The sequence below is a fragment of the Lathyrus oleraceus genome, chromosome 3 (genome assembly GCF_024323335.1).
Source record: "Lathyrus oleraceus cultivar Zhongwan6 chromosome 3, CAAS_Psat_ZW6_1.0, whole genome shotgun sequence".
Taxonomy (NCBI): Eukaryota; Viridiplantae; Streptophyta; class Magnoliopsida; order Fabales; family Fabaceae; genus Lathyrus; species Lathyrus oleraceus.
This window is the reverse complement of record NC_066581.1, coordinates 287,875,933-287,901,669: the sequence shown is the minus strand read 5'-3', so window position 1 is coordinate 287,901,669 and position 25,737 is coordinate 287,875,933. Positions and strand designations below refer to the sequence as shown.

The following is a 25,737-nucleotide window of genomic DNA, read 5'->3' as shown; positions in this document are numbered from 1 at the left end:
TTTCGTTATCGTGAAATCCCGGTAGCGACAACCCAACCCTCAAATCTTCTTCTAGACACGAACCCTAAACCAAAATCCTCAAAAACTCAATCAGACCAACGGATCGAAACCTCCTATTTTCTGAAACCCTAAGTTCCAAAAAAAAAACCGCATCAAAATCAAACCTAATCCCAATTCTAAACAGCGATTCAACGTTGTTTGTTGAGCCCAACTAAGCTTCTATATATTCTATTTCTTATCAATTCCGACAAGAACAACTCATAAAACTCTTGCGTTTTTTTCCGAGTTGCTAATATTTTAATCAAGACTTTAAACTTGCAGCATTTATATTTTCTCGTCACCAGGCTTGGATACGTGGACATCTTGTGGGGGGTAACAATAGAGGAAATAAATGAATAGCTTGTGTAGCAAGTTGTCCATTATTAGAAGTTTGTTAAATAACAGTTGGAAGTAGTTAGGCTTATTTTTTAATCAGATAGAGTTTGTTTTCCACTGTAACTCTACATATAGTTGCATTGAGCTCATTTCCAATTTATTGAGAATAATTCTTTCTCACTCGTAACTCTTCTCATGCTTATTCTAAACATTGTATGATTTACGGTGAGAAATGTTGCAGACATGTCATAAGGTGATGAAGTTTACTTTATAAAACCATAGGAATGTATGAAATTTTCTTAATTTATAAGTGAATGTTTAATCATAATAACATTTACATAATAATAATAATAATATACAAATAAGATGAGAAATAAAAGTACACAAGTATTGCATCACAATCACAAACATAGATTTCATCTTCTACAATCAAGCATCTGACCAAGTAATGTCAAGGCCACCCCATTGTTCTTTAGGCACACCTAAAGCTTTCCACACAGCCTTGGAAGCGTCAACAATGTTGTTTGGACATGGAGGTTGGTAATCATGTTCTGCATCACATCCCTTTGTGGAGTCACACTCATCAACAACCATGGCCACCACACTTTTCCCATTAGCACTTATTGTAATATTTTTAAGGCACCGGCTCTCATGGTTGAACCATCCGGTAGAAAGTGCAACTACTGGAGTATCGTCGGAATGATACTGCTTGTCACATTCTGAAGGACCGCCTCCATCTCCACCTTTTTGGAAACTGTTAAGAGTGAGATATGCTTTGGTGTAAGTTGAGACAGATGGAGAACATTGATAAGTTGTATACATTTTTCCTCGTACACAACAATCAGAATCATTCTCTTGATTACATTGTCCCGGAGGAGCTTTCTTTCCTCTAATTCTACCGCTTGGACGGCAACTCTGAGCTTCCGAGTAGACAAAACTTATTATAATAAGAGTAAGAAACAAAAGAAAAGAAACTTTAGGGCAAAATCTCTTCATTTTGTGTATTGTTGCTGTTAGTGTTTGATGATTTATGGGAGATTTAAGTGAATATATATATATATAGGTATGTGTTTATAACTAGAATCACTAAAGAAACACTTTTGAGGTTAAAGAACAAATTGTACACTACCTTGTTGTTTAGCCAATTTCAACTACTGATTCCGGTAATTTGTTCTTTTTAATATACTTTAAAACTAATGATCAAAGATGATGATATATTAAAATGCATATTGTGATAGATAGATCAGTTACTTTGAGCACTAACCAGAACTTGTAATTTGTATTCAAAGTTACTCATTTGAATAATATTTTGTAGTTTTCTCTTGTTCAAGATTTTACCAAGAAGATTTATGCTCTCATTTGGAGAGCTACTGCTTTTTTGTCTCTTTATTTATTCTAACAATCAAATATTATTTTCTCATGTCGTTAACTTATTAATGACTTAGTAGACTTATATTTTGTGTCTTACATGAAATTGGCAATAAAGGGATTAAACAAAGCCTTATTTTATTCGCGGTCTCCATGAGAAATCATTTAAAATCTTAATCGAGAAAGATAGATAATTAGAAAACATGTACATCAAATTTTCTTAAAATCAAATTTAAAGAAAACTCTAGACTTATATTTCGGTTGTTTGTTATTCAATTATATGATTTCCTCAACCATCAAAACTTAAGGATTTACATATCAATTATTAGTATTTTATACTTCTTGATTTACAAATCGACTAAATGTGGTGAATGCATTTCCTACTTGTATTTGGTCATGTGTTGCGGCGCGAAAACTACGACCACGAGCGCGTCGCACGATCGATGGTGATATTTAGAGTCACCATCAGATTTTATTTATTTCTAAAAAAGAGAAGTGAAAATATCGATAAAATCCTTAAAGATTGTAAAGATATGATCGCCGCAACCAAATCGGATTCGGGTGTCGATTACGGAAAGGGAAGATATCAACACCTCTCACATCCGTTGTACTCAACTAGAACCATTTAGTTAGTTTTGTGCAAAAGTGTTAGCTTTAAAATGTTTGATTTCTCAAGTTTAAAAATTCAAAGAGAAAAAGAAAGGGGTCGCAAAAACGTTTTTTCTTAAGGTGTCTGACAAGATTGCAGACTTGCTCCTACGTATCTCCGGGTGCGATGAAGACCTCAATGCTACGTAGTTCTGGGTAGAAAATATTTGTTTGTGGGTCGATTTTAGCGAAAGCTATTTTATCGTAATCGAACAGAAAATATTCTTTGCTCAAAATAATTAGAGAATGAGGCAATTTTAACACAACAGAATGGATTTCTAATATCAACATTCGTAGGAAAACGTAACTTGGCACACTCGCACATATGTGAATGAAGCGTTGTTTTTCATCATCTCGAGACGAAAGATCTTTCGTTTGAAAAAGAAGCTTGAGATTATGTCAAAAGACAAAAGTTTTGGATGAGTTGGGTATATTTTTGGGTAATGATGAGTGTTCGAATGGTCGAGATATCACCTTGTATCCTAACCCTAGGAAGCTCGCGATACACACCACGTTCCTTTTTCATCTTATTTATGAAAGGGTTTAATATAACTATATATTTTTGGTTGGACGACGAATATTCTGATGGTAGAGATATACACCTCATATCCTAACCCTTGGGAGCTCATGATATACACCACATTCCTTTTTTGTCCAATATTTTGAAAAAATGCTTTGCATCAATCGCATTGAGAGTTTTTAAAGGGACGAGGAGCACTCAGATGGTCGAGAAATACATCTTGTATCCTAACCCTCTGGAGCTCATGATATACACCACCTTCCTTTTTCATCCTTATTTGTGAAAAAAAGTTTGATAATGATTACGTATTTTTATTTTTATTTTGAAAATGCATTTGATGTTGATCGACATTTGATTGGCGTGACAGAATGATTTGAAATGAATTAAGATGTTTATTTAACCAAAGGCTTGGTGTTGACCAAGTTGATATTTGACTCAAAGTAATTGATTTTATTAGTTTAGAAAAATGCACTTGATGTTGATCATGATTTTTTTTATTCTATAAAGATAGATTTTATTTTTGATCTATTATTTAATTAGTTCATTTTAACTAGCAAAAAATAAACACACATAAATAAATAAAAATGCAATCAAAGAAATGAGGATACATTTCTCATTTAAGGAATAAATAAAATAAAACAAATAAGAAATAAATAATATGAAAAAATGAAATAAGATAAACAAATAAAAGAAAGAAAATAATGGTGCTATTTAAATTTTTGAATTTTTATTTAAGAGAGAAATTTTTAAAAGAAACTATTATTATTTACAAATAAGGGATTGGTTAGAAAAATTATCTTTTAAATAAGTTAAATTAAGAGGAAAATCATTTTTTTAGTTAAACATGATTTTAATAAATTTAAAGAAAATAAATAAATACTTGCAAAATATGCATAAAAATACTTTTAAAAAAAAGATATATAAATAAATAAATAATGAAACAAAATTCAAAATATAAATATTTAAACTATTTTACAAAATAATAATAAAATAAAAATGCAATAAATTAAAAAAGAATAAATAATAAATAAATAAATTGCTAGAAAGCTCAACATATGGGGTATCAACGGTAGAGACAAGGTGTGCAAGGAAAGGGTATCACAATGCGCCTGAGAGAGAGAGAGAATCATTTCAACAATTTTTCTCCTTTCACTCTCTCTTCTCTATTCACCCTCTTAGTTCTCTCTCCACCTCTCAAGAACATGTCACTGATCTTTCATACACATCACCATCGGCTACCTTAAACCTTAAACACACACACACACACATAGACAGAGAGAGAGAGAGAAAGGGAGAAAGAAAGCATAGAAGGATTTGTTTAGACAGTTCCCCAATTGTTCTCACTATGGGTACGTCTCCCCCCAATTCCAAATGGAATCGAGAAATTCGAAAATCTTTGCAAAATATTGAATACAAGAGAGAAATAGAAATCCAAACCCCAAAATCTCAAATTTGATGTTGATTATATCTTCTTCTCTTCCCTTAATCTTAAGCAAGATCAAGAACCCCCCCCCCCCCCCCCCCCAAATACAACTTGATATTGGAGGAAAAACCTCAATTGGTTTTATCACTGAAACCCCCAAAGTAATCTCAACCCAATTTGATTTTATAAATCCTAAATTGGACCTTATCAATCTTGAATCTAGATGGCACCCAACAAAAATGATTATGTGTAATTGTTGTGTGTATGCATAGAGAAAGGTTGAAGATGATGACGATTGCTTTGTATATTCTTTGGTCATGTGTCGCGGCGTGAAAAACACAACCACGAGCGCATCGCACGGTCGATGGTGATAAACAGAGTCATTAGTGCAAAAAGAAAAATATAATTTTAAATTTAAACTGGTTGAACTAAAAACGGGTGTAAATAAGATATATGGTGGTGTAATTTCAAAATGATCCTATTTTTTTAAAACGTGTGTAATTTCAAAATATTATTATAAACAAATCTCTATTACTCCTATAAAACTTAAAACGTGTGTAAATTTCGATAGATTGAAAAAATTGTTTAATTTTATAATCCAAAATATTAATCCCGTGTGTTTTTGATTTTGAATTATATGTATATTATCCACATTACTCACATGTTCGATTGTTGCCAAAAAAAATTATTTGTATGATAAAATTTTGAAAATCAAGGGCTTTGACTGAAAGCTAGAGATGATCGTTCCTTTATTTCTTATGTTGTCTTGAGAGTTATATAAACTCTAGATCCCGTTTACAATGAAATCAATTTGTTGATTTTTCATAGGTAACTTATTGGCCATTCATTTTCACCGTTCACACCTTGCTTGTTATTCGTTTTTTCCTCTCTAATATTTATTTTTGACTCTATTCATATTTAGAATCTAATTGAAATTCTTAAAGAATGTTGTTTATAAAATACTTATGAGTTTTGTGATTAATGATTTTATTTAGATTCTAAATCACATTTCTATTGTACTTTTTGTAGAATCATTTTGGTTCACAGTTCCTCAACCATTAGTAAATATGCCAGTTGATGCAATGCTCAAACATGACCTTGAGCTTTATCCTACTTTGAAGAGATCTCAATGTCGGCTTGTAATATTCAACTTCTTTATATTATTATATATTTTACATAGTTGCATCCTATCGTAAATATAATATTGATTTGTTTATATTTTTGCTTCCTTATCCATTGTAAATTAAAAACTTACATTTATATTAAATAAATATTATGAAATATGAGAGGATAAATTATTGCATAAATTTTTTTTAGACTTTAGATATCATATTTTCAATGGATTATTTTAAAAAAATAATCTATAAGATTGTCTTTAGTGACACTGGCTCAAGATTAACGCTCCTGGTTCAAGAAGCACCGTGATCTTAACCTTCGATCCACGGTGTCAGGTCAGAAAGTCACCTACGAAGCTCCGCTCCACCACGATTTCAAAAATATCATCCATTTCACATTCTGCAACGGAATAATGGCGCCGTCTGTGGGAATCAACTTCTGATTCCCATAATTTTCACGATTCCATATTCGATTCTTAGATATGAACTCCGAAAGCATCTCAGGTGAAGTAATTGAAGTCTCTAGAAATCAATATCTCATATTTATGCCGTTTGAATCCATCGAGCTCACATCTGATTTCGACCAGATTAAACAGAGTCGCCACCGAACTTTATTTATTTTCAAAAAGGGGAAGAGAAAATATCGATAAAACACTTAAAGATGACAAAGATATGGTCGCCGCAACCAAACCGAGTTCGGGAGACGATTACATAAGGGAAAGGTGTTAGCACAACTCATGTCCGTTGTACTCAACGGGAACTATTTAGTTAGTTTCCTGCAAAAGTGTTAGCTTAAAAATGTTTGTTTTCTCGAGTTTAAAAATTCAAAGAGAAAAATAAAGGTGTCGCACAAAAGTTTTTTATTAAGGTACCTGACAAGATTGTGGGTCTTGCTCCTACGTATCTCTGTGTGCGATTGAGAACTTAAGGCTACATAATTCTGGGTAGAAAATGTTTCTTTGTTGGTCGATTTTAGCGAAAGTTATTTTGTCGCAATTGAACAGAAACCATTTCTTGCCCAAAATAGTTAGAGGAGGGGGCATTTTTAACACAATAGAATGGATATCTAATATCAACATTCGCAGGAAAACGTCACTTAGCTCACTCGGACATATCTTAACGAAGCATTGTTTTGCATCGTCTCGAGACGAAACATCTTTCGTTTGAAAAAGAAGTTTGAGATTATGCCAAAAGGCAAAAGGTTTGGATGAGTTGGATATATTTTTGGATGATGATGAGGACAAGAATGGTCGAGATATCACCTTGTATTCTAAACCCCAGGAGCTCATGATATACACCACATTCCTTTTTATCTTATTTATGAAAGGGTTTAATGTAATCAGGTATTTTTGGTTGAACGACGAGCATTCAAATGATAGAGATATACACCTCGTATCCTAACCCTCAGTAGCTCGTGATATACACCATGTTCCTTTTTTTGTCCAATTTATTGAGAAATCGATTTGCATCAATCACATTGAGAGTTTTTAAAGGGATGACAAGCACTCAGATGGTCGAGATATACACCTCGTATGCTAACCCTCGGAAGCTCGTGATATACACCATGTTCTTTTTTCATCCTTACTTGTGACAAAAAGTTTGATAAAGATTAAGTGTTTTTATTTTTATTTCGGAAATGCACTCGATGTTGATCGAGGTTTGATTGGCGTGGCAGAATGATTTGAAATGAATTGAGATGTTTCTTTAAGAAAAGGCTAGGTCTTGACCAAGTTGATTTTGTCTCAAAATGGTTGGTTTTATTAGTTTTGGAAAATGCTCTTGATGTTGATCATGTTTTTTATTTTATTTTAGAAAGGTTGATTTTATTTTTGATCAATTATTTAATTAGTTCATTTTAACTAACTATCTAAAGGAAAAAAAATAAAAGCAAATAAATAAATAAAAATACAATAAATGGGGGTGGGATATACCAATTGTTAAATTTAAAGGAATAAGATAGACACAAATTATAGGATATTATTTAATCAATTAATAATTCAGAATAATAAGAATGGTGTACCTTGTAGAATTTGAGAGACTGTCATTGGAAGAGTGAGTATGAGACGATTACCATATTCATTATCGTTTAGGGTTGTAGCGTATATTAATTGCTTAATGGGGAAATGCTTAAATAGCTAAACGGTTGAGGGCAGAGACCTCTCACTGGGCTTAACTGAATTGTACAACCCATCATGGTCCATTCAGGCACAAAATCCAACAAGTAATTCATCATTAATTAGTGGTTTAATAACAATTGACCATAATGTAATTAGTTAATAATTGATTATGTTAATCCATATTTGATTACTTAAATAATTAATCTAACAATCTTCCACTTAGATGACAATAATTTATCATTTGAAAAATAAATGAAATAAAGAAAATGAGAAATAAAACAATATAAATGTTAAAATTAATTCATTTTCAGTAACATGTAGATAAAGTTTGTTAGAGGGTATTTTAGTATTTCTCATTAAGTCCAACTTGTATTTAAGCAAGTGAGTGGTGTCAACAAATTATACCTTTATTCTTTTTGCAATGTATGTATGCATTTTTGGTGCAACCATTTTATAACCAATTCAAGAGTAATGGGAGTTTATTCTCTCTTCTCTCTTTTGTTTGTTTGTTCATCTTTATCACCCGTGCACCAATAATTGGTATCTAGAGCTCCGGTTCAGATCCACGGGAAAACATAATGGGAAACACGAGGGAAACTGTGAGGCATTGTGTGATTGGTTTATATTCGGAGAATTCATGTTGAATTTTTGTTCACAAATGTAACAGAATCACATATCTTGATTCTACAGGATCGGGAAACACTGTGTTTAGGTGAGATCTAAGTGTTTTGCAGAAGGTTAAAGATGAAGGAAAATGATAGTCTAAGTATCAAGCTTCCAATGTTTGATGGCAAGAACTGGAATCGTTGGATGATTCAGATGAGTGTGTTGTTTGGAGCTCAAGATATTCTTGATCTCATCAACGATGGTTATGTTCAGTTGCACTTCTAGAAAATGCAACTCATGCACAGATAAATGCTCAGCGTGATCTGAGAAAGAAGGATCAGAAAGCTCTGTTCTACATCCATCACTGTGTGGACGTGAATCTATTTGAGAAAATAATTGATTCGACAACGGTGAAAGCTGCGTGAGACACACTGGTGCGGTGCTACGGCGGTGATGCATCAGTGAAGAAGGTGAGGCTTCAGTCACTATGTAAGCAGTATAAGAGTCTTAGCATGAGGAACAATGAGAATTTACCTGACTACGTCTCCAAAGTGATTCTGATCACAAATGAGATGAAGTCGTGGGGAGAAACTCTCTCTAAAGAAAGTATCATTGAGAAGGTACTTAGATCTCTTACTCCTCAGTTTGATTACATTGTTATAGCAATTGAACATTCTAAAGATCTGAGCAGCATGAGAATAGAAGAGATGCACAATAGTCTAGAGGCGTAAGAGTTGCATCTGACTGAAAGAACCTTTGAGAGAGATGTAGAGCATGCTCTGAAAGCTTCTTTTGTCAAGAAAGACCAGAAGTAATCTTGGTCAGAAGCTAAGAAAAGACATGGTAGGTCTCAAAAGTCAAAAACCTCAAATTCTGGGAGTCTGAAGGGAAAGAAGAAGTATGACAAGAGAAAATTTCAATGTTATTGTTGTAAGAAGTTTGGCCACTTCGCTGCAGATTGTTGGTCAAACAAGGAGAGGAAATCAGAAGAAGCGAATATAGCCAGAAGTTCTGATGATGAACATGTTCTATTAATGGATTTTGATTCTGATAGTGCGTCTCTAGAAGAATAGTGGTATATAGACTTGGTTGTTTAAACCATCTTACAAGAAATAAGAAATGGCTAATTGATTTTGACTCTATGAAGAGGACCAAGATCGGATGTGCTGATGATAAGTATCTGAATGCTGAAGGAATAATGTTAGAGTGATTATGAATAATGGAAAATTTGCGTTAATTCAGAACGTCTGGTATGTTCCCGGCATGAAGAGTAATCTGATGAGTGTAGGTCAATTAATTTAAAAGGGATTTTCAGTTACCATGAAGGACAATCTTTTGAAGTTGTATGATTGTAATCAGAAGATAATTATGGAGTTAGAACACGGAAGGAATAGAGCATTCAAGATGAATATTAAAACTACAAACTTTGAATCCCTTAGCGCAACAAGTATTGTAAAGGAAAGTGATTTGTGGCACAAAAGATTTGGTCATTTGAACTTCAGAAGCTTAGGAAATCTGAATTCAAAGAAACTGGTACATGGAATTCCTGCAATTAAGAAACCAAAAAATTTATGCAATGTGTGCATTAGAGGGAAGCAACCAAGACTACCATTTACATCAGAAGTAGCTCCAAGAGCAAAACATGTTTTAGGAGCAATGCATTCTGATGTTTGTGGACCATTTCCAAAACCTTCACTAGGAGGGAATAAATACTTTGTGTCATTTATGGATGAGTTCATAAGGATGACTAGGGTATCCCTTATAAAGTTCAAACACGAGGTGTTTATTGAATGTAAGAAATTCAAAATCAAGGCTTAGAAACAGAGTGGTCAGACTCTAAAGATTCTCAGAACTGGTGGTGGAGGTGAGTATAACTCTACAGAGTTCAAGAAGTTCTGTGAGGAGAATGGAATTAATCATGAAGTGACTACTCCATATAGTCCTCAACACAATGGGCTTGCTGAAAGGATAAACCATTTTTTCTTTATATGACAAGGAGCATGCTGAAGGAGAAGAAGCTTCCTAACATTTTGTGGGGAGAAGTTGTTGTCACTGCAGCATATGTGCTCAACAGGTGTCCAACCCAGAAGCTGAAGGGAATTGTTCCTTTTGAGAGGTGGGCTGGAGATAAGCAAAGTATGAGTCATTTCAGATTATTTGTTTTTGTCTATTATAAACATGTTCCGGATGCTACTAGAAAGAAGTTGGATGATAGAAGCAAGGTGATGTTACTGGTGGAGTATCACAGTACAAGTGCTTATAAGCTTTATTTTCCAGTCATTAATAAGGTTGAAGTCAGCAGAGATTTTGTTGAAAGAGTCGGAAATATGGGATTGGAGCAACTCTCAATCCAACTTCGGTGCAGAGTTAACTTCTGAAGATATTGATTCTGAATCTGAAGATGAGTCAGAGCCTAAAAATGATTCTGAGAGTGAGTCAGAATCAGAAGGCGAGATTTATTGTGAGGAAGAATCTGATTCTTATCCAGATTCTAATGGTGATTCAGATTTTGGTGATCTAGATTCTGATGGTGATTCAAATTCTGGTGGTTATCCTGATTCTGGGAATATTCCAAATTCTTAAGGTGGTCATGCTTCTGAAGTCGGTACTTCTGGAGTTCCAATATCTGATACTATTCCAGAATCAGAAGGTTATGAACAAGTTCAGAGGCCACAAAGAACCAGAAACATTTCGAGAAGGTTTGCAGAGTTTGACATGTTGTAAGATATTGAAGTAGATTTTGAAGGGGAAGTATTCAGTGTTTCATGTTAGTAGACTCTGAACCCGTAAGCATGGAAGAAGCTCTCATGAAGAAAGTCACGCTGAAGTCCATGAAATAAGAACTTGATGTCTTAGAGAGAAATAAGACTTGGAAGCTGACAGAACTTCCAAAGAACGCGAAAAATACGACCACGAGCGCATCACACGGTCAATGATCATAAACAGAGTCGTCATCAAACTTTATTTATTTTTAAAAATGAGAAGGAAAATATCGATAAAATCCTTAAAGATGACAAACATATGATCGCCGCAACCAAATCGGGTTCGAAAGTCGATTATGGGAAGGGTAGATATTAGCACCTCTCACATCCGTTGTACTCAACGGGAACCATTTAGTTAGTTTCGTGAAAAAGTGTTAGCTTTAAAATGTTTGATTTCTCAAGTTTAAAAATTCGAAGAGAAAAAGAAAGGGGTCGCAAAAACGTTTTTTCTTAAGGTTCCTGACAAGATTGCGGGTCTTGCTCCTACGTATCTTCAGATGCGATGGAGAACTCAAGGCTACGTAGTTTTGGGTAGAAAACGTTTGTTTGTGGGTCGATTTTAGCAAAAGCTATTTTTTTGTAATCGAACTGAAAATATTCATTGATCAAAATAATTAGAGAAGGAGATAATTTTAACACAATAGAATGGATTTCTAATATCAACATTCGTAGGAAAACGCAACTTGGCACACTCGCACAAATGTGAATGAAGCGTTGTTTTTCATCATCTCGAGACGAAAGATCTTTCGTTTGAAAAAGAACCTTGAGATTATGTCAAAAGACAAAAGTTTTGGATGAGTTGGCTATATTTTTGGGTAATGAAGAGTGTTCGAATGGTCGAGATATCACCTCGTATCTTAACCCTAGGAAGCTCGTGATTTACACCACGTTCCTTTTTCATCTTATTTATAAAAGGGTTGAATATAATTATATATTTTTGGTTGGACGACGAATATTCGGATGGTAGAGATAAACACCTCGTATCCTAACCCTTGGGAGCTCATTATATACACCACGTTCCTTTTTTGTCCAATTTTTTTGAGAAAATGATTTGCATCAATCGCATTGAAAGTTTTTAAAGGGATGAGGAGCACTCAAATGGTTGAGAAATACACCTTGTATCCTAACCCTCGGGAGCTCATGATATACACCACCTTCCTTTTTCCTCCTTATTTGTGGGGAAAAAATTGATAATGATTAAGTATTTTTATTTCAATTTTGGAAATGCATTCGATGTTGATCGATGTCTTATTGGCGTGGCGGAATAATTTGAAATGAATTAAGATGTTTATTTAACAAAAGGCTTGGTGTTGACCAAGTTGATATTTGACTCAAAGTGATTGATTTTATTAGTTTAGAAAAATGCACTTGACGTTGATCATGATTTTTTTTTATTCTAGAAAGATAGATTTTTTTTATCAATTATTTAATTAGTTCATTTTAACTAGCAAAAAATAAAAGCACATAAATAAATAAAAATACAATCAAAGGAATGAGGATACATTTTTCATTTAGAAAATAAATAAAATAAAGAAAATAAGCAATTAAATAATATGAAAAAATGAAATAAGATAAACAAATTAAAGAAAGAAAATAACGGTGCTATTTAAATTTTTAAATTTTTATTTAAGAGAGAAATTTTTAAAAGAAACTATTATTATTTACAAATAAGGGAGAGGTTAGAAAAATTATCTTTTAAATAAGTTAAATTAAGAGGAAAATCATTTTTTTTGTTTAGTTAAACATGATTTTAATAAATTTAAAGAAAATAAAGAAATACTTACAAAATATGCATACAAATACTTTTAAAAAAAGATATACAAATAAATAAAGTGTAATGCTAACTTGTGCCCTAGGGGCACAAGATAAGAACTAAAGAAAGTAATTTTGTGTTAGAAATTGTGCATTGATTTTAGTAAATGTATAAAATTAATTTTATAATTGATTTTTTCAATACAAAATTTCTACAAATGGGTGTCTTATCTTGTGCCCCTAGGGCACAAGTTAGCATTACCCATAAATAAATAATGAAACAAAATTCAAAATATAAATATTTAAATTATTTTACAAAATAATAATAAAATAAAAATGTAAGAAATTAAAAAATAATAAATAATAAATAAATAAATGGCTAGAAAGCTCAATAGATGGGGTATCAATTGTAAAGACAATGGGTGCAAGGAGCAAGGGCGCATACCCAAGTCCATGATCCAGCCCACCTGGGAGTCAACTAAGTTGACTCAACTAGAGACACAAGATCATAATACCCCTTGGTCAAACAAAATTTCATGGGATGGAAACAAATATCCATGATGTTTAAGGTGGGGACTCCCATATGAGAGCCCTAGTTAACTGGGTCTAGTCAACAAGACGAAGGCCTCATAGGGAGCCACTTTTCATGAAACAGGAGATGACTGGAAAGGGTATCACAACACGCCTGAGAGAGAGAGAAAGAGAATCATTTCAACAATTTTTCATTCTTTCACTCTCTCTCTTCTTTATTCACCCTCTTAGTTCTCTCTCCACCTCTCAAGAACATGTCGTTGATCCTTCATACACATCACCACCGGCTACTTTAAACCTAAAACACAGACACACACAGACATATATATATATATATATATATATATATATATATATAGAGAGAGAGAGAGAGAGAGAGAGAGAGAGAGAGAGAGAGAGAGAGAAGAGAGAGTTCTTAGAATGATTTGTTTAGACAGTTCCTCGATTGTTCTCATTATAGGTACGTCTGCCCCCAATTCCAAATGAAATTAAGATATTCAAAAATCTTTGCAAAATATTGAATACAGGAGAGAAATAGAAATCCAAACCCCGAAATCCAAAATTTGATGTTGATTCTATCTTCTTCTCTTCCCTTAATCTTAAGAAAGATCAAGTTTCCCAAGATTTTCAATTTGATCATCTGGCTTCGCTACTTCGTTAATAAAAACTCCTTTCTTCAATGATTTCACTAGGTTGAATCCTAGTTGTAAAATCTTGTGCCAAAAACCCCCCAAATACAACTTGATCTTGGAGGGAAAACCTCAATTGGTTTTATCACTGAAACCCCCAAAGTAATATCATCCCAATTTGATTTTACAAATCCTAAATTGGACCTTATCAATCTTAAATCTAGATGGCACCCACCAAAAATGATTATGTGTAATTGTTGTTTGTATGCATAGAGAAAGGTTGAAAATGATGATGATTGCTTTGTATATTCTTTGGTCATGTTTCACGGCGAGAAAAAGACAACCACGAGCGCATCGCACGGTCGACGGCGATAAACAGAGTCATTAGTGCAAAAAGAAGAATATAATTTTAAATTTAAACTGGTTGAACTAAAAACAGTTGTAAATAAGATATATGGTGGTGTAATTTCAAAATGCCCTATTTTTTTAAAACGTGTGTAATTTCAAAATATTATTATAAACAAATCTCTATTACTCCTATAAAACTTAAAACATGTGTAAATTTCGATAGATTGAAAAAATTATTTAATTTTATAACCCAAAATATTAATCCAGTGTGCTCTTGATTTTGAATTATATGTATATTATCCGCATTAATCATATGTTCAATTGTTGCCAAAGAATTATTTGTATGATAAAATTTTGAAAACCAAGGGCTTTGACTGAAAGCTAGAGATGATCGTTCCTTTATTTCTTATGTTGCCTTGAGAGTTGTATAAACTCTAGATCCCGTTTACAATGAAATCAATTAGTTGATTTTTCATAGGTAACTTATTAGCCGTTCATTTTCATCGTTCACACCTTGCTTGTTATTTGTTTTTTCCTCTCTAATATTTATTTTTGACTCTATTCATATTTAGAATCTAATTGAAATTCTTAGAGAATGTTGTTTAAAAAATACTTATGAATTTTGTAATTAATGATTTTATTTAGATTTTGAATCAAATTTCTTTTGTACTTTTTGTAGAATCATTTTGGTTCATAGTTCCTCAACCTTTAGTAATTATGTCGGTTGCTGCAATGCTCAAACATGACCTGGAGCTTTATCCTACTTTGAAGAAATCTTGATGTCTTCTTGTAATATTTGCTTTCTCGAGTTTAAAAGTTCAAAGAGAAAAAGAAAGGTGTCGCACAAAAGTTTTTATTAAGGTACCTGACAATATTGTGAGTCTTGCTCCCACGTATCTCCGTGTGCGATTGAGAACTTAAGGCTACGTAAATCTGGATAGAAAATGTTTGTTTGTTGGTCGATTTTAGCAAACGTTATTTTGTCGCAATCGAACGGAAAACATTACTTACCCAAAATAGTTAGAGGAGGGGACATTTTTAACACAATATAATGGATATCTAATATCGACATTAGCAGGAAAATGTCACTTAGCTTACTCGCACATATCTGAACGAAACGTTGTTTTGCATCGTCTCGAGACGAAACATCTTTCATTTGAAAAAGAAGTTTGAGATTATGCCAAAAGGCAAAAGGTTTGGATGAGTTGGATATATTTTTGGGTGATTATTAGGGCTCGAATGGTCGAGATATCACCTTGTATTCTAAACCTCAGGAGCTCATGATATACACCATGTTCCTTTTTTATCTTATTTATGAAAGGGTTTAATGTAATCATGTATTTTTGGTTGAACGACAAAAATTCGGATTATAGAGATATACACCTCGTATCCTAACCCTCGGTAGCTCGTGATATACACCATGTTCCTTTTTTTTGTCCAATTTATTGGGAATCCGATTTGCATCAATCTCATTGGGAGTTTTTAATGGGATGACAAGCACTCTGATGGTCGAGATATACACCTCGTATCCTAACCCTCGGAAGCTCGTGTTATACACCATGTCCCTTTTTCATCCTTAGTTATGACAAAAAGTTTGATAAAGATTAAGTGTTTTTATTTTTATTTGGGAAATGCACTCGATGTTGATCGAGGTTTGATTGGCGTGGAAGAATGGTTTGAAATGAATTGAGATGTTTGTTTAAGAAAAGGCTTGGTGTTGACTAAGTTGATTTTGTCTCAAAATGATTGATTTTATTAGTTTTGGAAAATGCTCTTGATGTTGATCATGTTTTTTATTTTATTTTACAAAGGTTGATTTTATTTTTGATCAATTATTTAATTAGTTCATTTTAACTAACTATCTAAGGGAAAAAAATAAAAGCAAATAAATAAATAAAAATACAATAAATGGGGGGTGGGATATACCAATTGTTAAATTTAAATGAATAGGATAGACACAAATTATAGGATATTATTTAATCAATTAATAACTCCAAATAATAAGAACGGTGTACCTTGTAGAATTTGAGAGACTGTCATTGGAAGATTGAGTATGAGACGATTACTATATTCATTATCGTTTAGGGTTTTAAATTTAAATTCTTGATTAAAAAATCAGCAACTCGAGAAAAAGATGAAATAAGCAAAAAATTTAAGAGTTTTATAAGTTGTTCTTGTATCTCGCGCTCATGAAAATCAGGATTGACAACAATTTTCATAGCCAAGAGGATGAAGTATTTGAGAGGTTGTCATTGGAAGAGTGAGTATGAGACAATTACTATATTCATTATCGTTTAGGGTTTTAGCGTATGTTAATCTTTTAATGGGGAAATGCTTAAATAGCTAAACGGTTGAGGGCAGAGACCTCTCATTGGGCTTAACTGAATTGTCCAACCCATCATGGTCCATTCAGGCAAAAAATCTAACAAGTAATTCATCACTAATTAGTGGTTTAATAACAATTGACCATAATGTAATTAGTTAATAATTGATTATGTTAATCCATATTTGATTACTTAAATAATTAACCTAACAATCTCCCACTTAGATGACAATAATTTATCATTTGAAAAATAAATGAAATAAAGCAAATGAGAAATAAAATAATATAAATGTTAGAATTAATTCATTTTCAGTAACTTGTAGATAAAGTTTGTTATAGGGTATTTTATTATTTCTCATTAAGTCCCACTTGTATTTAAGCAAGTGAGTGGTGTGAGCAAATTATACCTTTATTCTTTTTGCAGTGTGTGTATGCATTTTCTGTGCAATCATTTTATAACCAATTTAAGAGTAGTGGGAGTTTATTCTTTCTTCTCTCTCTTGTTTGTTTGTTCATCTTTATCACATATGCACCAATAATTGGTATCTAGAGCTCCGGTTCAGATCCACGGGAAAACATCACGAGAAACACGAGTGAAACAGTGAGGCATTGTATGATTGGTTTATGTTCGGAGAATTCGTGTTGAAATTTTGTTCAGAATCGTAACAGAAACACATATCTTGATTCTACGGGATTGGGAAACAATGTGTTTAGGTGAGATCTTAGTGTTTCGCAGAAGGTTGAAGATGAATGGAAACGATAATCTGAGTACCAAGCTTCCAATGTTCGATGGCAAGAACTGGAATCGTTAGATGATTCAGATGAGTGTGTTGTTTGGAGCTCAAGATGTTCTTGATGTCATCAATGATGGTTATGTTCAGGTGCATCTCTAGAAAATGCAACTAATGCACAATGAAATGCTCAGCGTGATCTAAGAAAGAAGGATCAGAAAGCTGTGTTCTACATCCATCACTGTGTGGATGTGAATGTTTTTGAGAAAATCATTGATTCGACAACGGCGAAAGCTGCGTGGGACACACTGGTGCGGTGTTACGGCGGTGATGCGTTAGTGAAGAAGGTGAGCCTTCAGTCACTACGTAAGCAGTATCAGAATCTCAACATGAAGAACAACGAGAAGTTACCTGACTACATATTCAAAGTGATTCTGATCACATATGAGATGAAGTCGTGTGGAGAAACTCTCTCTGAAGAAAGTATCATTGAGAAGGTACCTAGATCTCTTACTCCTTAGTTTGATTACATTATTGTAGCAATTGAGCATTCTAAAGATCTGAGCACCATAAGAATAGAAGAGCTGCAAAGTAATCTAGAGGCATGTTAGATGCCCAAAAGTGCTTATTTGAGCTATCAAATGTGGGCATCTTTCACTCCTTTTTGTCGAGAAAGTGTTCGAAACCGCCCTTGCTTTTGTTGATTTGCAATACAATGTGAAATGATCTTGGTACCTTTAATTTGTGTGTTATTGTGCATAAATTAGGCATGAAACAGTAGAAAACAAAGGCACAAGAAAGATGGCAAAGGAACCAAGAAAGAATGCAAACATCAGCAAGCTCGCTAGGCGAGCAGGCAGCGAGATGCCAGCGAACACTCCCAGAATTTTACAGTAGCAAAATGATCAAACTCGCTGTGACGAGGGAAGTAGCGAACGCTTCCAGTGGCAAAATCACCAACATTCGCTAGGCGAGCATCCAGCGAGCTCCCAGCGAGCAATTCCAGTAGCAAAACTATCTAGACTCGCTGGAGCGAAGGAGGAAGCGTGGGCTTCGCCTAGCGAAGGATTCTTCGCCTAGTGAACATATGCAAACAGGACTTGGATGATTTCTCTGGGCGCGGGTGCCTCTGGTGGCTTATTTTGGGGCTCGCTAGGCGAACCATTCTGCTCGCCTATCGAGCATGACAACTCAGTAACCAGTACTATAAGTAGCAGGGGCTACTTTTTGGAAAGTACACAACTTTTGAACTTAGATATTTTTCAGCATTTTCTTGGGATCATATTGTTGTACCTTAGAAACCCATTTTCTCATTTTTCTTCATCTCTTAACAATATTCTACAAAAAGAAGGTGGATTCCCATCCAATCTCGATTCTTCGACTCAGATGTTGATCAACCTTCTTCCGAAACTTGTTGTGCAAGCTACCATGAAAATGAGTAGCTAAGTCCTTCATTTTGTCAAGGTTAGATGTAGATGATCATAAGCTTTGTATGTAAATGGGATGATCTTCATTTGTAAACTCTTTGATGATGAATATATGGTGAAAACCTTGTTTTATTGATAACTCTTTGTGTTGGTTTATGATCGAGAGATGTTTTCCAACTTTTGACCTAGGTTTTCATCCATCCTTGTTCTTTAGCTAGAGATAGTATTGAATGAGTTTGTTTACTAAAAAGTTGAACCTAAAAGTTGTCATTTTGATAGATTGTGTGAGAGATCAATAATGGATCAAAATGGGAAAACCCACAATGTGTGTTAGAGATAAACACATTGGGAGGACTTTGTGAATGTGTTTATCATCTAACGGAGTTTATGAGTTTTGTTTGATCGAACATATGCATGCAAAGTGATCGTCGAACCCTAACTTTGACAATCTTTCTCAAATCGTAAAACCAAAACTTTTACCGTAATTTATTACTTTTTATGCAAGCTACCGTGACCTAAAACAAAAACCCCTTTGTTACGATAAGTTAAGAACTTAACAACTGTCGAACGGCGGCAATATCACATAATCCCTGTGGAGACGATAACAAACCCCGATACTCTAATAACCTTATACCAACAAAATGGCGCCGTTGCCGTGGATTGTGAATTGATATTGCGAGCATCGCAATAGTTGCTAAATTTTTAACTTCTGAATTTTTGACTTGTGCTTGTTAATTTGTTTGGTTTAGTGTGCAGCTTTCGTTTTATGCGAGGGCAGGTTCCTGAGGACCAACTTCTTTTTGATCCTGAGATCGAAAGAACCGCAAGGAGACTGAATTGCAGAACGAGACGAAGGAGGCAACAAGTTAGACAACGACAAGAACAAGGAGAAGGTTCTTCTACAACACACACACCACCTTTCATACCTATCATGGATCCACCACAACCATCGCCCGCTTCCACACCATGCGTCAACAGTCCGAGGAATACAGCTCAATTTGCCAACCACACGGGAAGGCAAGCCGAGATGAAGACGGGAACTCTTAACTTGCTATACGGAAGTCCATTCACCGGAATGGACCATGAAGACCCTTTTGCTTTTCTCACCAAATTTTACGAGATAGCATTGGCGGCCGGAGTTGATCAAGCTCAAGAGCTACCGTTATTCAAAAGACTATTTCCTCATGCTTTGCTCGGCAAAGCCAAAGATTGGTACTTGGATCAAACACCTGCAGTCATGACGGATTGGAACGTGTTGGAAGAGAAGTTCATTGAAAGATTTTTCTCCCATAACCGGTTCATGGAATCCAAAACGGCTATCTCCGTGTTTTTGCAAGGAACCAACGAGTCATTGAATGAGGCATGGGAAAGATTTAAATCCATGCTTCGGAAGTGCAAAGGGCATGGTTTTGATGAATTGACGCAAATCCACATTTTCAAGAATGGCCTTCAACCTAATTGCAAGACTTCATTGGATGCTACCTCGGGGGGTTCTTTGTTGTCTAAAAGCGCCGAAGAAGCTACTGATATCATTAACCATATGACTCGAAATGACCTCCAAAGTCAAAGTAGAGGCAACACTTTGAAGAAACCGGGAGTGCTTGAACTTGGGACAAACGATGCTATTCTTGCCCAAAATAAACTCATTTCACAACAAGTTGAACTTTTAACTCAACAAATAAAAGAGTTGAAAGAACCGTCAAGAGCTAAACAAATAGCTTGTTGTGAGCTTTGCAAGGGTGATCATGACACCGGGTTTTGTCCACCTCCCGGGTTCGAAGAGGTAAATTACATGGCGAACCAACGAGACTACCAACCAAGGCAACAACAACAACCGTATCAACAACATCCTCAAAATCAACAACAACACTTTCAAGGGAATCAAGGGTTCCAACCAAGGGGTAACTATCCCCATAACCAAGGTTATGGGGTTGGTACTTCTAGCCGTCAAAATCCTTACCAACCTCAACAACCGCCGGTCGTGACTTCAAAGTTAGAAGAGACATTGACACAATTTATGCAATTGTCGATGGCTAAGTATGTGAAATTCATGAAAGACATACTTACTAAAAAGCGGAGGTACACGGAACCGGAGACAATTGTCCTAGATGCTAGTTGTAGTGCAATCATTCAACGGACGCTTCGAAAAAAGTGGTTGACCCGGGACGAGTTACTTTGCCGGTTAAAATTGGTGATGTCTATGTCGGAAAAGGGCTAATTGATTTGGGGTCAAGCATTAATTTAATACCATTGTCTATTGTGAAGAGGCTTGGCAACATTGAAATGAAGGCCATCCGGATGACTTTGTAATTGGCCGATAAGTCGACTACCCATCCTCATGGGTTAGCCCAAGATGTATTGGTCAAAGTTGACAAATTCTTCTTCCCGGTTGATTTCGTTGTGATTTATATGGAAGAGGATGATGATGCTCCGCTTATTCTTGGCCGACCGTTCATGAAAACCGCACGCATGATGATTGACATTGACGACGGTTTGATGAAAGTAAGGGTCCAAAATGAAGAAGTTACTTTTGATCTATTCGAAGCCATGAAGCATTCAAAGGATAGGAGTGATAGGTTTCGCATTGATGTGATCGAAGAGGAAACTTTTGAAGTTTTTAAACATATTCATGAGATATCTCCTATGGAGTTAGCTCTTGATGACTCCTTTGAGGTTTTCACAGTTGAAGAAGAGCAAGCTCTTGATGAATGCCTAAGGGAACTTGATAGTTTAAACAAGTTACATCCGTGGGAAGTTGAAGAGGAAGTATTGAAGAAGGAGGTCAATGAAGAAAAATCGCCGATTGAATTGAAAATGTTACCTTCTAATTTGAAGTATGCATTCCTCGATGAGACCAAAGCAAAGCCGGTTATCATAAGCAATCTTTTGTCAAAGAATGAAGAAGCCCGTTTGATCAATGTTTTGAAAAAGAATCAAGAAGCCATGGGTTGGACTCTTTCCGATCTCAAGGGAATTAGTTCTTCCTATTGTATGCACAAGATCTTAATGGAAGAGGACTTTAAGCCGGTAGCTCAACCGCAACGCCGCTTAAATCCTACTATGAAGGAAGTTGTTAGAAAGGAGGTTGTTAAGTTGTTGGATGCGGGAATGATTTACCCGATTTCGGATAGCCCATGGGTTAGTCCTGTACATGTGGTTCTGAAGAAAGGTGGCATTATCGTGATTCGAAATGAAAAGGATGAGTTGATCCCGACAAAAGTGGCAACGGGGTGGCGTATGTGCATTGATTATAGGCGGTTGAATACCGCAACTCGAAAAAATCACTTTCCACTCTCGTTCATGGATAAAATGTTAGAAAGACTTTCGGGGCAACAATACTATTGTTTCTTAGATGGCTATTCTGGGTATAACCAAATTGCAGTTGACCCGGCCGATCATGAAAAGACGGCTTTCACATGTCCCTTTGGAATTTTCGCATACCGAAAAATGCCCTTTGGGTTGTGCAATGCACCGACTACTTTCCAAAGATGTGTGCAAGCTATTTTTGCCGACCTTATCGAGAAAACAATGGAAGTCTTTATGGACGACTTCTCCGTATTTGGTGGTTCCTTTGGTCTATGCTTGGACAACTTGGAAACGGTTCTTGAAAGATGTGTGAAGACAAACCTTGTTCTTAATTAGGAGAAGTGCCACTTCATGGTGACCGAGGGGATAGTGCTTGGCCATAAAGTCTCTTCAAGAGGGCTTGAAGTTGATCGTGCTAAAGTTGAAGTGATTTAAAAGTTACCTCCTCCGGTGAATTCGAAGGGAATCCGAAGCTTTCTGGGGCACGCCGGTTTCTATCGGCGCTTTATCAAAGACTTCTCAAAGGTAGCTAGGCCTTTGAGTAACTTGCTAGCTAAGGATCAGGTATTTCTTTTAACTGATGAGTGTTTACAAGCTTTTGAAATTTTAAAGGAAAAATTGGTTATCGCTCCAATTATAGTCGCTCCAAATTGGAATTTAAATTTTGAGCTCATGTGTGATGCGAGCGACTATGCAATCGGAGCGGTATTAGGCCAAAGAAAAGAGAAAAAATTTCATGCGATACACTATGCAAGTAAAGTTCTTAATGAGGCTCAAGTTAACTATGCCACAACTGAAAAAGAATTACTTGCGATAGTGTATGCGCTTGAAAAGTTTAGGTCATATCTTATTGGGTCCAAGGTCGTAGTGTATACTGACCACTCGGCGATTAAATATTTGCTCACCAAACCGGACTCGAAGCAAAGGCTCATCCGTTGGATCCTCTTGTTGCAAGAATTTGATGTTGAAATCAAAGACAAGAAAGGATCGGAAAATTTGGTGGCGGATCATTTATCTCGCTTAGTTAATGTGGAGGTTACCGCTTCCGAGAAGGAAATTCGGGAAGAGTTTCCTGATGAAAAACTTTTCAAAATTCAAGTTAGGTCGTGGTTTGCGGACTTTGGGAACCATAAGGCTAGTGGTTTGGTGCCTCCCGACCTAACTTCGAACCAAAAAAGGAAATTTCTCTCGGATGCTAAGTATTATGTGTGGGACGACCCATACTTGTTTAAATTGGGTGGTGACAACCTTTTAAGGAGGTATGTTACTGGCGATGAAGCGCAAAGCATTCTTTGGCATTATCACAACTCGCCTTACGGCGGACACTACAATGGTGTAAGAACGGCCACTAAAGTCCTTCAGCCAGGATTTTATTGGCCTACTATTTTCAAAGACGCAAATGCCCATGCGCAATGTTGTGATAGTTGCCAAAGAAGTGGTGGGATTGGTAAGAGAGACGAGATGCCTCTCCAAAACATCCAAGAGGTTGAAGTATTCGACTGTTGGGGTATCGAATTTGTTGAACCATTCCCACCCTCATATGGTAATGAATATATGCTTGTGGCGGTTGACTACGTTTCTAAGTGGGTTGAGGCGATTGCCTCACCTCGGGCGGATGCTAAAACGGTAATTAAATTTTTGAAGAAAAACATCTTTTCCCGTTTTGGAACCCCCCGTGTGTTGATTAGTGATGGAGGGCCACACTTTTGTAATGCACCGTTAGAAAATGTTTTGAAACATTACGGTGTATCACATAGAGTGGCGACTCCGTATCACCCACAAGCAAACGGTCAAGTCGGAGTCTCTAATCGAGAGATTAAGAGAATTCTTGAAAAAACCGTGTCAAATTCTAAAAAATAATGGTCACAAAAGTTGGATGAAGCTTTATGGGCATACCGTACCGCTTTCAAAGCTCCAATTGGGCTAACTCCTTTTCAATTGGTATTTGGTAAGACTTGCCATTTGCCGGTCGAATTGGAGCACAAAGCTTTGTGGGCCCTGAAATTATTAAACTTTGATAAGGATTTGGCCGGTGAAAAAAGAAAAGTGCAATTGCTTGAGTTGGAAGAAATGCGTAATGCCGCATATCACTCGAGTTGGTTGTACAAAGAAAAGGTGAAAAAGTATCATGACAAAAAGCTTAGGAAGAAGGAATTTGTGCCCGGATATTTGGTCCTTTTGTTCAATTCTAGGTTGAAGTTATTCCCCGAAAAATTGAAATCTAAATGGTCTGGGCCATTTCGTGTAAAAGAGGTCAAAGAATATGGAGCTGTTGTCATTGAGGACTTAGAGAAGAAGGATAGTTGGACGGTCAACGGCCAACGTTTGAAGACTTATCTTGGCGGTCATGTGGATCGCGAGAAATGTGCAATCTTCTTGGATGCTCTTCTTTGAGCATCTAAAACCGTCGAGCTTATCCGACGTTAAACAAGCGCTTGTTGGGAGGCACCCCAACATTGTAAGTATTTACAGCTTTCTGTTGTATGGAATTGGTGTTCAAATTGATGGAAACTTGCTGAAATGTGTTGTGCATGCTGTTTTGAAAAAACAGAATACTGTCATGTTCGCTAGCAAGCTCGATAGGCGAAGCAGTAGCGAGCGTGGCAGAAACCCAATTAATTTTCAGCAGGGCCACTCATTTGGGCCCAAAACCATTTTAAATTATTTTAGTTTGAACCTCACAAACTCACAATCACTCTCTCACTTTTCACTTCCATCTCACACAAACCCTAACTTACATTGCAAACCCTAACCGTGCATTTCAAATTCAATCGACCTCTCCAATCAGGTTTGTCATATCTCCATTACTTTATGCTTTCCCTTGCTTTCCCTTGTCTCATCATGGCTTTGTGCCAACAGTCGAGGGTGAAGCTACCCTCCCGCAGTCAAGTGAGGATTCCGTCAGCCATCGACGATAGATATGTGGCCAAGTACTGTAAGCCCAAGAACTTCAGGAGTAGTACAGGTGCTGGTAATATCGGGGCTGCTGATGGTCCTGGTACTTTTGCTCAGGGATTTGATCATTTCCAGCAGGTTGTCTGCAATTATAATTGGGATTGGATGGCGGCGACTCAGCGCGCCATGATTGATATTCACGATTCTATACAGTTGTTACAGTTGCAGGTGCGTGACCCCTCTGGAGAGCACCCTCTGATGACGCGTGAGCAATTCCTGCAACATGTGAGCTGGCCTGTGGACAGGCCTGTTTTCGGAGAGGGGGCGGGTGCTGGTGCTTCTGGTGCTGATATGTCTGGTGGCACTGATGATGATGATGATGATGATGGTGGTGATGATGAGGATGGTTCCGGTTCTGAGGCCGGTATTGAAGAGAGTTCTGAGTCCTATGAGGACTAAGTTTTATTTTTCATGTTATGTTTTATTTTATTGTATTTTCAGATATGTAGTATTTTGGTTTTAGTTATGTACTTTTGCGGTGTTTTGTCCCCCACGCACATTTTTAAAATTTTGAAGTAATGATTGTGTTTAGGTTTTAAATTATTGTGTTTGGTTTATATTTCTTTTGTTTAATAAATTTTTGGTTGTTGAGGGTCAAACCTTCTAGATTGGTTGCTCCTCAAAGAAGTATTCAATGAAGGTGCATCCGAGCTTGGATGGCGATGATAAAAATAAACAAGCGAATAATGCTAAGGTACATAGTTACCTCCGGTTAGAATTTTAGAATGCATTAAGAACTTTACTCTTTTCGTAATTGAATATTGTTCTTTTTGCAACATAATTGAATAAATGATTCACATA

The 25,737-nt window shown here is 35.8% G+C and overlaps 1 protein-coding gene across 1 annotated transcript in view; it reads right to left on the bottom strand.

The window, feature by feature from the left end:
- Nucleotides 1-804: 804 nt before the first annotated feature.
- The window catches only part of LOC127129167 (uncharacterized), a 43,909-nt gene continuing 18,976 nt past the window's right edge, over nucleotides 805-25,737 (bottom strand). The window contains exon 2 of the mRNA XM_051058449.1: nucleotides 805-1,290. Within this exon, the coding sequence (XP_050914406.1) occupies nucleotides 805-1,290 (486 nt within the window). The remainder of the gene's footprint in view (nucleotides 1,291-25,737) is intronic.